This window comes from Branchiostoma lanceolatum, chromosome 16 (assembly GCF_035083965.1).
Source record: "Branchiostoma lanceolatum isolate klBraLanc5 chromosome 16, klBraLanc5.hap2, whole genome shotgun sequence".
NCBI lineage: Eukaryota > Metazoa > Chordata > Leptocardii > Amphioxiformes > Branchiostomatidae > Branchiostoma > Branchiostoma lanceolatum.
Genome location: NC_089737.1, coordinates 6,973,489 through 6,986,382, shown reverse-complemented (window position 1 = coordinate 6,986,382; position 12,894 = coordinate 6,973,489). Strand labels below are relative to the sequence as shown.

Below are 12,894 nucleotides of genomic sequence, written 5' to 3'. Positions count from 1 at the left end.
CTTCCAAGGCCGCTGGAAGGAAAATAAAAGTTTTCCTAGGATAATGACTGCTATGGAAATAAAGGTCATCATTCTGTCTGTGCAATTAGGAAAAATGAAAAAAATCGTGAGGATACGTTTTCCGCAATCCCCGATGGTGCGAAACCACGCAAAACGCACATAGAACGCACGATTCGGGTAATCAGGCGACAAAGCCGCGTTACCGTCATCGCGCACTAATACCAGGAAGTACCCGCGGACGACCAAAACTCGGAAACCGTAAAACGCTACGAAGATCGGGTTTTTCAGGAAATATGAAAGATAACGCACTGCTATAGCGATAGCCGAAAAATCGGGAGTAAAAAATAACGAGAAAACCTAGGATTTGCGTCTTATCTTCACGCACTACTTAGGTCCTTGGTCAAAACAATTCCGAACCTGAACCTTAATTTGCATATTCTGTCATAAAAATTTCACCCCAGACTTCAGAAAGATTCCATCTACCATATATCCAAATTTCATTTGGCTGCGATGGTCACTTTTCCCGCAGGACATGCTTAAAGCCATATAGAAAATACAGCGCTCCCTCGACATTTGCCGCATATTCAAACCCTGACAGAACATTGACGTCACAATCAGAAAGAGCAATGAAAAATGTAAGCTACTATCAAAACGCTTTACGGAAAACATGCAAAACCGGCGGGAAAATCTTCACGGGTCCGCGGCCGACGATATCTATGGCAGTTCCGTCGTTTCTGGGCCTCACACTTAACGCTAGACCTTCTAAAAGCGAATATAAGGATGACGTCACGAAGTGACGTCACGGGAATCACAGGGCAACTGAGTGGGATTGCGTTTTGGTTCGTCGCGCTTGATTGCACCGATGAAAATCGCAGATTTTGACATGAAGTGGTAGCACAGGATTTGCGCTTTCCAAATCAAAGTCGTCCGACGTCGAATTTGTAGAATTGTGCCGTGAATGTCCTCTTAAGAAGCGCAAGGCACACCAAATGTGTGAAATACACCATTCTTTTGCCAGTCAGAACCCATTATCGGTGAAATTGACGGAGAAGGAAGCGGGTAGAGTAATAAACTCTCTATGGGTGCGTGGAGAACCTATCAGACTACTATTTGCTACCAACAAAGCGAAAAAAAGTTAAGGCTTCTAGGAGCAAGGAACTTAACATTCGATATCCCAGTTTCCTCTTAAATAGCGCTTAACTTACCTACACTTTGCGTACTATCCCTCCTTAGGTAAAAATGCGAAGAGAGTGTTCCAAATTTATGCTTACAGTCAAATCCAGTGCCTAACTTATATCAATCGCCGCCGTAATCAAAGCGACTGAATGAACAGCGTACACGTGAGGGAAGCCTTAATTTGACATTGCATGCTGTGTCGGGGGGGGGGGGGGGATTATGAGGGAGGGGGGCACCAAAGCCCAGATATGAATAGTACCGCCTTTGGAACGGAAAAAAGGCAGTATTATGGAATTTTTTTTCAGAATCTTCAAGCCTTGGATAAAGACGTCAATATGCAATAATATTACGGCACCTATGACGTCATTAATTAAGATTTTATGCCTCTTTAATTTGCATATTCTGTCATAAAAATTTCACCCCAGACTTCAGAAAGATTCCATCTACCATATATCCAAATTTCATTTGGCTGCGATGGTCACTTTTCCCGCAGGACATGCTTAAAGCCATATAGAAAATACAGCGCTCCCTCGACATTTGCCGCATATTCAAACCCTGACAGAACATTGACGTCACAATCAGAAAGAGCAATGAAAAATGTAAGCTACTATCAAAACGCTTTACGGAAAACATGCAAAACCGGCGGGAAAATCTTCACGGGTCCGCGGCCGACGATATCTATGGCAGTTCCGTCGTTTCTGGGCCTCACACTTAACGCTAGACCTTCTAAAAGCGAATATAAGGATGACGTCACGAAGTGACGTCACGGGAATCACAGGGCAACTGAGTGGGATTGCGTTTTGGTTCGTCGCGCTTGATTGCACCGATGAAAATCGCAGATTTTGACATGAAGTGGTAGCACAGGATTTGCGCTTTCCAAATCAAAGTCGTCCGACGTCGAATTTGTAGAATTGTGCCGTGAATGTCCTCTTAAGAAGCGCAAGGCACACCAAATGTGTGAAATACACCATTCTTTTGCCAGTCAGAACCCATTATCGGTGAAATTGACGGAGAAGGAAGCGGGTAGAGTAATAAACTCTCTATGGGTGCGTGGAGAACCTATCAGACTACTATTTGCTACCAACAAAGCGAAAAAAAGTTAAGGCTTCTAGGAGCAAGGAACTTAACATTCGATATCCCAGTTTCCTCTTAAATAGCGCTTAACTTACCTACACTTTGCGTACTATCCCTCCTTAGGTAAAAATGCGAAGAGAGTGTTCCAAATTTATGCTTACAGTCAAATCCAGTGCCTAACTTATATCAATCGCCGCCGTAATCAAAGCGACTGAATGAACAGCGTACACGTGAGGGAAGCCTTAATTTGACATTGCATGCTGTGTCGGGGGGGGGGGGGGGATTATGAGGGAGGGGGGCACCAAAGCCCAGATATGAATAGTACCGCCTTTGGAACGGAAAAAAGGCAGTATTATGGAATTTTTTTTCAGAATCTTCAAGCCTTGGATAAAGACGTCAATATGCAATAATATTACGGCACCTATGACGTCATTAATTAAGATTTTATGCCTCTTTAATTTGCATATTCTGTCATAAAAATTTCACCCCAGACTTCAGAAAGATTCCATCTACCATATATCCAAATTTCATTTGGCTGCGATGGTCACTTTTCCCGCAGGACATGCTTAAAGCCATATAGAAAATACAGCGCTCCCTCGACATTTGCCGCATATTCAAACCCTGACAGAACATTGACGTCACAATCAGAAAGAGCAATGAAAAATGTAAGCTACTATCAAAACGCTTTACGGAAAACATGCAAAACCGGCGGGAAAATCTTCACGGGTCCGCGGCCGACGATATCTATGGCAGTTCCGTCGTTTCTGGGCCTCACACTTAACGCTAGACCTTCTAAAAGCGAATATAAGGATGACGTCACGAAGTGACGTCACGGGAATCACAGGGCAACTGAGTGGGATTGCGTTTTGGTTCGTCGCGCTTGATTGCACCGATGAAAATCGCAGATTTTGACATGAAGTGGTAGCACAGGATTTGCGCTTTCCAAATCAAAGTCGTCCGACGTCGAATTTGTAGAATTGTGCCGTGAATGTCCTCTTAAGAAGCGCAAGGCACACCAAATGTGTGAAATACACCATTCTTTTGCCAGTCAGAACCCATTATCGGTGAAATTGACGGAGAAGGAAGCGGGTAGAGTAATAAACTCTCTATGGGTGCGTGGAGAACCTATCAGACTACTATTTGCTACCAACAAAGCGAAAAAAAGTTAAGGCTTCTAGGAGCAAGGAACTTAACATTCGATATCCCAGTTTCCTCTTAAATAGCGCTTAACTTACCTACACTTTGCGTACTATCCCTCCTTAGGTAAAAATGCGAAGAGAGTGTTCCAAATTTATGCTTACAGTCAAATCCAGTGCCTAACTTATATCAATCGCCGCCGTAATCAAAGCGACTGAATGAACAGCGTACACGTGAGGGAAGCCTTAATTTGACATTGCATGCTGTGTCGGGGGGGGGGGGGGATTATGAGGGAGGGGGGCACCAAAGCCCAGATATGAATAGTACCGCCTTTGGAACGGAAAAAAGGCAGTATTATGGAATTTTTTTTCAGAATCTTCAAGCCTTGGATAAAGACGTCAATATGCAATAATATTACGGCACCTATGACGTCATTAATTAAGATTTTATGCCTCTTTAATTTGCATATTCTGTCATAAAAATTTCACCCCAGACTTCAGAAAGATTCCATCTACCATATATCCAAATTTCATTTGGCTGCGATGGTCACTTTTCCCGCAGGACATGCTTAAAGCCATATAGAAAATACAGCGCTCCCTCGACATTTGCCGCATATTCAAACCCTGACAGAACATTGACGTCACAATCAGAAAGAGCAATGAAAAATGTAAGCTACTATCAAAACGCTTTACGGAAAACATGCAAAACCGGCGGGAAAATCTTCACGGGTCCGCGGCCGACGATATCTATGGCAGTTCCGTCGTTTCTGGGCCTCACACTTAACGCTAGACCTTCTAAAAGCGAATATAAGGATGACGTCACGAAGTGACGTCACGGGAATCACAGGGCAACTGAGTGGGATTGCGTTTTGGTTCGTCGCGCTTGATTGCACCGATGAAAATCGCAGATTTTGACATGAAGTGGTAGCACAGGATTTGCGCTTTCCAAATCAAAGTCGTCCGACGTCGAATTTGTAGAATTGTGCCGTGAATGTCCTCTTAAGAAGCGCAAGGCACACCAAATGTGTGAAATACACCATTCTTTTGCCAGTCAGAACCCATTATCGGTGAAATTGACGGAGAAGGAAGCGGGTAGAGTAATAAACTCTCTATGGGTGCGTGGAGAACCTATCAGACTACTATTTGCTACCAACAAAGCGAAAAAAAGTTAAGGCTTCTAGGAGCAAGGAACTTAACATTCGATATCCCAGTTTCCTCTTAAATAGCGCTTAACTTACCTACACTTTGCGTACTATCCCTCCTTAGGTAAAAATGCGAAGAGAGTGTTCCAAATTTATGCTTACAGTCAAATCCAGTGCCTAACTTATATCAATCGCCGCCGTAATCAAAGCGACTGAATGAACAGCGTACACGTGAGGGAAGCCTTAATTTGACATTGCATGCTGTGTCGGGGGGGGGGGGGGATTATGAGGGAGGGGGGCACCAAAGCCCAGATATGAATAGTACCGCCTTTGGAACGGAAAAAAGGCAGTATTATGGAATTTTTTTTCAGAATCTTCAAGCCTTGGATAAAGACGTCAATATGCAATAATATTACGGCACCTATGACGTCATTAATTAAGATTTTATGCCTCTTTAAGGTCTCGGTTCGGAGTTTTTTTAAAAATTCGGGGCCGACCTGACTCGTTCCCAGAAAGGCAATAGCGCTTTTCCAAACATCCCTTTTCGGCCGATTCAATGTTTCTGATGGATAGGGGTGACTTATCTTCGAACGACAGACGAATTTGATATTTTCTGTGGAAACGTCATTTTTAGTGAAAACCGTCACTAAAAGGAATTTTCATCCCCAAAACTGCTATTTTTAGGGCATTCTTCCAAGGCCGCTGGAAGGAAAATAAAAGTTTTCCTAGGATAATGACTGCTATGGAAATAAAGGTCATCATTCTGTCTGTGCAATTAGGAAAAATGAAAAAAATCGTGAGGATACGTTTTCCGCAATCCCCGATGGTGCGAAACCACGCAAAACGCACATAGAACGCACGATTCGGGTAATCAGGCGACAAAGCCGCGTTACCGTCATCGCGCACTAATACCAGGAAGTACCCGCGGACGACCAAAACTCGGAAACCGTAAAACGCTACGAAGATCGGGTTTTTCAGGAAATATGAAAGATAACGCACTGCTATAGCGATAGCCGAAAAATCGGGAGTAAAAAATAACGAGAAAACCTAGGATTTGCGTCTTATCTTCACGCACTACTTAGGTCCTTGGTCAAAACAATTCCGAACCTGAACCTTATCGACAGCAACAAGAAGTTCCCATACGGCATCGCTAGCAACAAATTCACCTACGTCGTCGACAGCAACAAATTCACCTACGTCGTCGACAGCAACAAGAAGTCTCCATACGTTATCGGTAGCAAAAAATTCACCTACGTTATTGGTAGAAACAGATTCACCTACGTCGTCGACAGCAACAAGAAGTTCCCATACGTCATCGCTAGCAACAAGTTTACCTACGTTATTGGTAGAAACAAATTCACCTACGTCGTCGACAGCAACAAGAAGTTCCCATACGTCATCGCTAGCAACAAGTTTACCTACGTTATTGGTAGAAACAAATTCACCTACGTCGTCGACAGCAACAACAAGTTCCCATACGTTATCAGTAGCAACAAATTCACCTACGTTATCGGTAGAAACAAATTCACTTCCGTTGTCGACAGCAACAAGAAGTTTCCATACGTTATCGGTAGCAACAAATTCACCTACGTTATCGGTAGCAACAAGTTCACCTACGTCGTCGACAGTAAGAAGAAGTTCCAACACGTTATCGGCAGCAACAAATTCACCTACGTTATCGACAGCAACAAGAAGTTCCCATACGTTATCGCTAGCAACAAATTCACCTTCGGCGTCGACAGCAACAAATTCACCTACGTCGTCGACAGCAACAAGAAGTTTCCATACGTTATCGGTAGCAAAAAATTCACCTACGTTATCGGTAGAAACAGATTCACCTACGTCGTCGACAGCAACATCAAGTTCCCATACGTTATCAGTAGCAACAAATTCACCTACGTTATCGGTAGAGACAAATTCACCTTCGTCGTCGACAGCAACAAGAAGTTCCCTTACGTTATCGGCAGCAACAAGAAGTTCGGCAGCAACAAATTCAACTACGTCGTCAGCAACAACGAATTCCCATACGCCATTGGCTACAACTTACCCTTTGAAATCAGCAAAACTAGATGAAGCTACGTTAGTAGCGACAACAACGAAAGATTCAAAAACATCATCATCAGCCCCAAACGTAACGTTATCATCGACAGCAAAATACCCTACATCAACAACTACAACTTATTATCCAACATCAACAGTAACACATTATCCGACGTCATCAGCAACAAGACTCTACCCTACACCATCAGTAGCAGCCACTTTACCCACAGCAACTTCAGCAGGAGCGTATGCGTCATCAACAACAGGTTGTTTAGGGCCCTGTCACATTTGTGCGTATATTCAGATGCGCGTGAGTTGCACATTAACATTTTTTGGTTTGCGGGGAAAAGCTGTTTTCTAATTTGATCAACCGTTGTGTTACCTAAGAAATCTTAAAGAATCCTAAGAAGCTTAAGAAATCACTTATTCGGCTGCAAACTTGACCTAAACCAAAAACATGTTAATACGCAACCCATGCGGACTTGTATATACGCACAAGTGTGACAGAGGCTTTACGATTAGTAATAAAGCCAGTATGTACTCTAAAGGCCCTGTCACACTTGTGCGTATATACAAGCCCGCATGAGTTGCGTATTAACATGTTTTTGTTTTAGGTTAAGTTTGCAGCCGAAGAAATGGCTACTTTGGTTTGATAAGTAGACTATTCAACGGTGGGTCAAAGTTGAAAACAACTTCCTCCCCGCAAAATTTACTTAAACCCCAAAAATGTTACTGCGGAACTCATTCGCACTTGAATATACGCACAAGTGTGACAGGGCTCTAAGGCCCCCATTCCACTAGAACGGCGCTCTCGCCGCGCTCTTTCTGCGACCTAAATTTTGCCGGAGCGCGGAGCGAGCGCCGAAGGCGCGCCGAGAGCGCCGTGGGAGCGCGGAGCGAGCGCCGAGAGCGCGACGAGAGCGCCATGGAAGCGCGGAGGGAGCGCACAGAGAGTGCCATGCGTGCCATGCGCGCCGTCACCTCGGCCATGGTGTTGAACACGGTCAAAACAGTCGCCGTGAGAGCGCCAAGGATGGCGATCAAAAAGGGATCAATTACGAGGATTGAATGGTCTCAACTCCAGTTTAGACAAATTTTATTCTTGAAGTGGTGTATCTTGAATTTCTTGAAATTTTGCGGTCGAATCATACTTTTGCTCATGGGTAATACAAATGGACGAATAACTACAATTAAGTACACATAATTTCATTCAGATTAAATTCCCTTGAAGTTTTATTGTCAGTATTTCAAAAAGTATTTCAAACGTCCGCGATTTATGCTTTTATCATAACGTTAGCATGATAAAAGGTATTCATTACAAACAGGTTACATGACAACACAGAAAAAACATACTTGAACATAAGTTGAGCATATATATAACTTAAGACACACGCGCTGAGCGACCATGCAGCGACCAAAATTGAATTTGTTTTCCTCTTGATTTCATAATCTAAATATGATGCAAGAGGTAAAGGGATGACTTTAAAGACAATATAGCACACGAAACGTCAAAAAATTCGTTATTTATCTCTGGAATTCGTTGAGTGATCTGTGAAATCTTTGGTCGCTCATAAAAGGTTGCTGATATTTGAGATTTTGGTCGCGCAGAGAGCGCGCAAGGGGCGTCGGAGAGATTCCACTTGAGCACGTTTTTCGTGGGTTCGGCGCTCTCACGGCGCTCTGGCCAATTTTGAGTCGCAGCGAGAGCGAGAGCGAGAGCGCCGTCCAAGTGGAATAGGGGTATAACGGGGCTACTTTCCAATATGACTTTCCATACGTTACGTTTGAGTTATTAGACTGCCTTAGTCACGTAGCAACAAATGGGATGCTACCTAGAGCGAGTACAGTAAAATTATTCCACTGGCATTGCATTGATTTTTGAACTTCTATTCAAACATTTATATTGATAACAATTATATACATATGCATTTGATGAATTAATGAAAATCTATGACAAATTAAGAGGTAACGCATAACCTTTTTTTCAGCTGTACAATGTCCGATTCTGACGGCCCCAGCTCACGGATCGCTGAGTCCAGTCAGAGCGCACTTTTATCAGGACGTGGTCACATTCTCCTGTGACGTGGGGTACGAAATCAACGGCGCGTCCACTGTGTCGTGCCAAGCTGACGGAACGTGGAGTAATCCTGTTCCAACATGTCTACGTAAGGCGACTTTCAACTCGATATAGTTTAGCAATGTTATTGGAATGACAATATATATATAACACCCTCCAGATAAATTTTCGAAAAAAATATTGCACTTTGGACAAATGATTGTATCCCTTTACATGCAGCTTATACTTACAAAGTTGATATTGTGTGAAAGCTTCCATGCCTCTTAACGGATCATAATGACCGCCAGTGGGGGTCGTCACGCGCCGTTGAAAATCGAAAAAAATTCAGATTTTTCCAGAAAATCTTCAGATTTTTTCCCAGATTTTTCCAGAAAATCTTCAGATTTCTTCCAGAAAGTCTTCAGATTTTATGGAAAATCTGAAGATTATTTCAAAGAATTTGAAGATTGTTTGAAATTTTTTTTAGATTGTTTAAAAGAATCTGAAGATAATTCTGAGATTGGTTAATCATACATTAACAAGATATCGTAGAGAGCAATTAGAGGAAAAACCTGTGGCTGAAGTTTTGGTATCTAAAATACGGTAACATTCCATAAATCAATCCAGTTGCTTGCGTAATCATTACCTTGCGTATCTTATTACTTGGATGTCTGACCTTCATCGACGTAATATGATATGGATTAGCGAGAGTCATTTTATGATTATTCAGTACTTATATTGATTTACATAAGAAACGTTGTACCCTTTCAGCCAGGCAATGTCCTGTATTAACCGCCCCAGCTAACGGAGTGCTACATCCTATCGGAGCAAAGTCCTACAGGGACAAGCTCCGGTTCACCTGTAACTCAGGGTACTTACTGAACGGTGCTACTAATACAAGATGCCAAGCTGACGGAACATGGAGTAACCCTGTTCCAGCATGCACAGGTGAGATGCATAATATCATAATGGTTTGTTGGTCAGAAATCACCCGTGCAAAGGCAGCCAGTGCTGAATTGCTGCAGGGTTAACAATCACATAATACACAACAGATACATACTTGCTCCACACTTGCACTTTGTGGAACTGTCGCAAGGGTCTGGGCGGCTGCCATTCGGCGCCAGCAGATGATCTCGACCTTCCCCAACCGAAGTCAGGTAGCCATTCACAGCTGGGTGGAGTGAGGAAAGTCGCCTTTCCCAAGGGAACAGCATCGGGGCATAGCAGTGGTTTCGAACCCGGGACCTTCTCGGTTCTGGGCGAAACACCCTACCGATTGCGCCACACGATGCCAAATGATAATTAAGTCATTCCTTTGCTATTTTACATTGCTTTTTCTTAAGGAACGGATGGCTTCTTTTTATATATACCATTGAAACAAGTATGAAATATTTTGGAACGTGTGTTATTTCTTGCAGATATCGATGAATGTAAAGTTAACCCACCATGTGATATGAACGCTACCTGTATAAACACCGATGGTTCCTTCCTTTGCGAGTGCAACATTGGATATGAGGAGATTGGCTTCAAATGTACAGGTAAGGCGTTTTCCAAAAAGTTTTAAAACATCGTTTAGACCTCAAAATATATTTTTGCCTCCAATGTTTTCCCTCATAAACATCTGTCGTTCTTCAGTTATTCTCTTAGAAGATTTTCACAATAACGCCACTGCAGTTCCAGAGCAAGATGCTGGGGGGCCCAAATCTACACCACTTCTTTATCTCATCACAAGCTATCTACCACCCAAAAACCAAGACCATAGCACGTCCAGGTCAAAAGATACAAAAACGGAAGTTCTGCTGCATTACCAATGTCACATACCAGGGGGCCCGAAATCGACCTTGAATGTCGGCTTCACAACACCCGCCCACATGTCAAATATCATCGTAATCCATCAAGAGCTTCTTGAGTTATGCTGACTACAGTAGTGTGGAAACACAAGCACACAGACACACAGACACACCCAAAACCATATCTCCATTTTTCATGCAGACAAACATAGATTGATGTAAAGAAGAAAGCTTGAAACTTTAGCCTTTATTCCTGTTTTTGCTATTGTTGTTCTTGCAGATATTGATGAATGTAGCGGTGACCCACCGTGTGATAGATATGCCGAATGTACAAACACCGATGGATCTTTCCTTTGTCAATGCGACCGTGGATATTTCGGGAACGGCTTTAGCTGCACAGGTCAGCTGTTTGATTATATAATTTATTCTGATATGAGTATGTAATATTTGGTCGACTGGCCGTATCTGGTGCAGCTTGTACAATTGATGAACATGTAAGCAACGTGAAGGTTGAAACTACACCCGTCTCCTGAGGTATAACTGCGATGTGTCAGCTGTCAAGCAGCAGCTTATACAGTAGCTCCATCATCTAAGCATAACAAGAACAACAGTGGGCCCAGTGTTCTTCCTTGTGGCACACCAGCTACCACCTCGAGTAGATGGTGTAGTTGAACATTTCGTAGTACATGTATACTTATCAATGTATCTGTAAAGAATTTGTTAGATGGCTCAGAATAGTTAAATGGCAAATGTGTCATATTCCTTTTTACATATTGCATCCTGTGTGACTGTGAACAACAGTGGGCCCAGTATTCCTCCTTGTGGCACACCAGCTACCACCTTGAGTAGATAGTGTAGTTGAACATTTCGTAGTACATGTGCTTATCAATGTGTCTGTAAAGAACTTGTTAGATGGCTCAGGATAGTAGAATGCCAAATGTGTTATCTTCCTTTTTACATATTGTATCTTGTGTGACTGTTGGTGAATAAAGTTTCATAGATCTCATTATTGTTGTGTTTTCTCTCCGAAGCTGGCGAGCTTTATTATCTGGCCTTCCTGTTGACGAACCCCCGATGGACTGCGGTTTTCTCCGACCCACAACTGCGGGAGGAGCTTACAAACTATATCATCAATACGGTAAGATATCTTCACTACAGGTTAGAAACCTATGCCGTCTCCACTTCGGTGTATAATCTGCCGAAAACTATATTATAGTACCTATTAAGTCTTGTGCTTTGTAAACGCCTAAACTTATATATGCCTTGCATGTAAGACCCCCATTCCCCTAGACGGCGATCGCGCTGCGCTCTTGCTGCGACCTAACAAGGATATGTGTATCCCTTGACTTCTCATAATTAGAATATCATTGCAAAATGTGAATGTGCGACCGAAAATATAACAAAGCACACAAAGCATAACAAGATTCGATTCTTATCTATGAAATTCGTTGAGCGCTCATAAATTTTAGGTCGCAGAGAGCGCGCGGCGAGAGCGCCGTCCTTGTGGAGTGGGGGTATAACCACTTGCATTGTATGCTGTATATATATATTGTTCAGTTTGATACCAGATACCATACACCCATCAGCTATATGTTGGTACGATTTCTATTTATGGTTCATGATTATTCATTTTTTTTCATGGGTCTAAATTAAACAAAAGTAAAGTCGTGTTTTCTTTGCTTTTCCAGTTAGCAGAAATCACCACAGAGATACAAGAAAGCATCGGTGACATTTCAGTCTTAGCGTTGAAGTACGTTTTGGTTATCTACGAGAACGCTCCAAATAATACAATCTCCCAATAGTTAACTTTTAACTGAATTATAACTGATTACAGGTGAAGGATGGAAAATTAAATACTTTTTTCTCCTTAAGTTTGACTACTGCAACTTCTGATTGTCCTTCAGACCTGGTAGCGTCATTGCCGTTTCCCAACTCAATATGACAACAGAGGCGTTTCCTGAGGTGGAGAGGCTGATCGTAAACAGCACGAGGGATGGCGGCTTCGGCACCGAGCCGGTGGACCCGAGTTCTGTCATATTCGGCCCCCCTGGTGAGTCATCTTTTGTCACATGTTAATTATTATTATTATTATTGTTTATTATTGTTTATTCGCATATATGTACTATCATAAAAAGATAAACAGGGCAAAAAGAAAACATGCAGGGGGGGGGCAGAAACCTAGGTGGCTTTTCATGGGCCTCCCCTAAACTAGACAATGGGAAGTTTTACAAAATTATACATAATCAAAACTAAGCAAAATAAACGAAAGAACAAAATGAAATTGTACCATAAATCCTAATGAAACAAATGGAAAATGGAACTACAAAATAAATAAGTAAATAAATACATAATAAGTAAGATTACGCTATATAATAAGTATGATTACACAATACATTATTAAATTACCATTTACAATCTATAAAGAAATAGATCAAAATCATACAAAATAATCATATGAATTATTCGGTCATCAAATATGG

The 12,894-nt window shown here is 42.3% G+C and overlaps 1 protein-coding gene across 1 annotated transcript in view; it reads left to right on the top strand.

Moving 5' to 3' along the window:
- LOC136422191 (uncharacterized) overlaps positions 1-12,894 on the top strand; it is a 53,035-nt gene that overhangs the window by 24,514 nt on the left and 15,627 nt on the right. Inside the window, exons 3-9 of the mRNA XM_066409834.1 lie at positions 8,557-8,733; positions 9,396-9,572; positions 10,043-10,162; positions 10,695-10,814; positions 11,446-11,552; positions 12,103-12,164; positions 12,319-12,464. Coding sequence (XP_066265931.1) covers positions 8,557-8,733; positions 9,396-9,572; positions 10,043-10,162; positions 10,695-10,814; positions 11,446-11,552; positions 12,103-12,164; positions 12,319-12,464 — 909 coding nt within the window. The remainder of the gene's footprint in view (positions 1-8,556; positions 8,734-9,395; positions 9,573-10,042; positions 10,163-10,694; positions 10,815-11,445; positions 11,553-12,102; positions 12,165-12,318; positions 12,465-12,894) is intronic.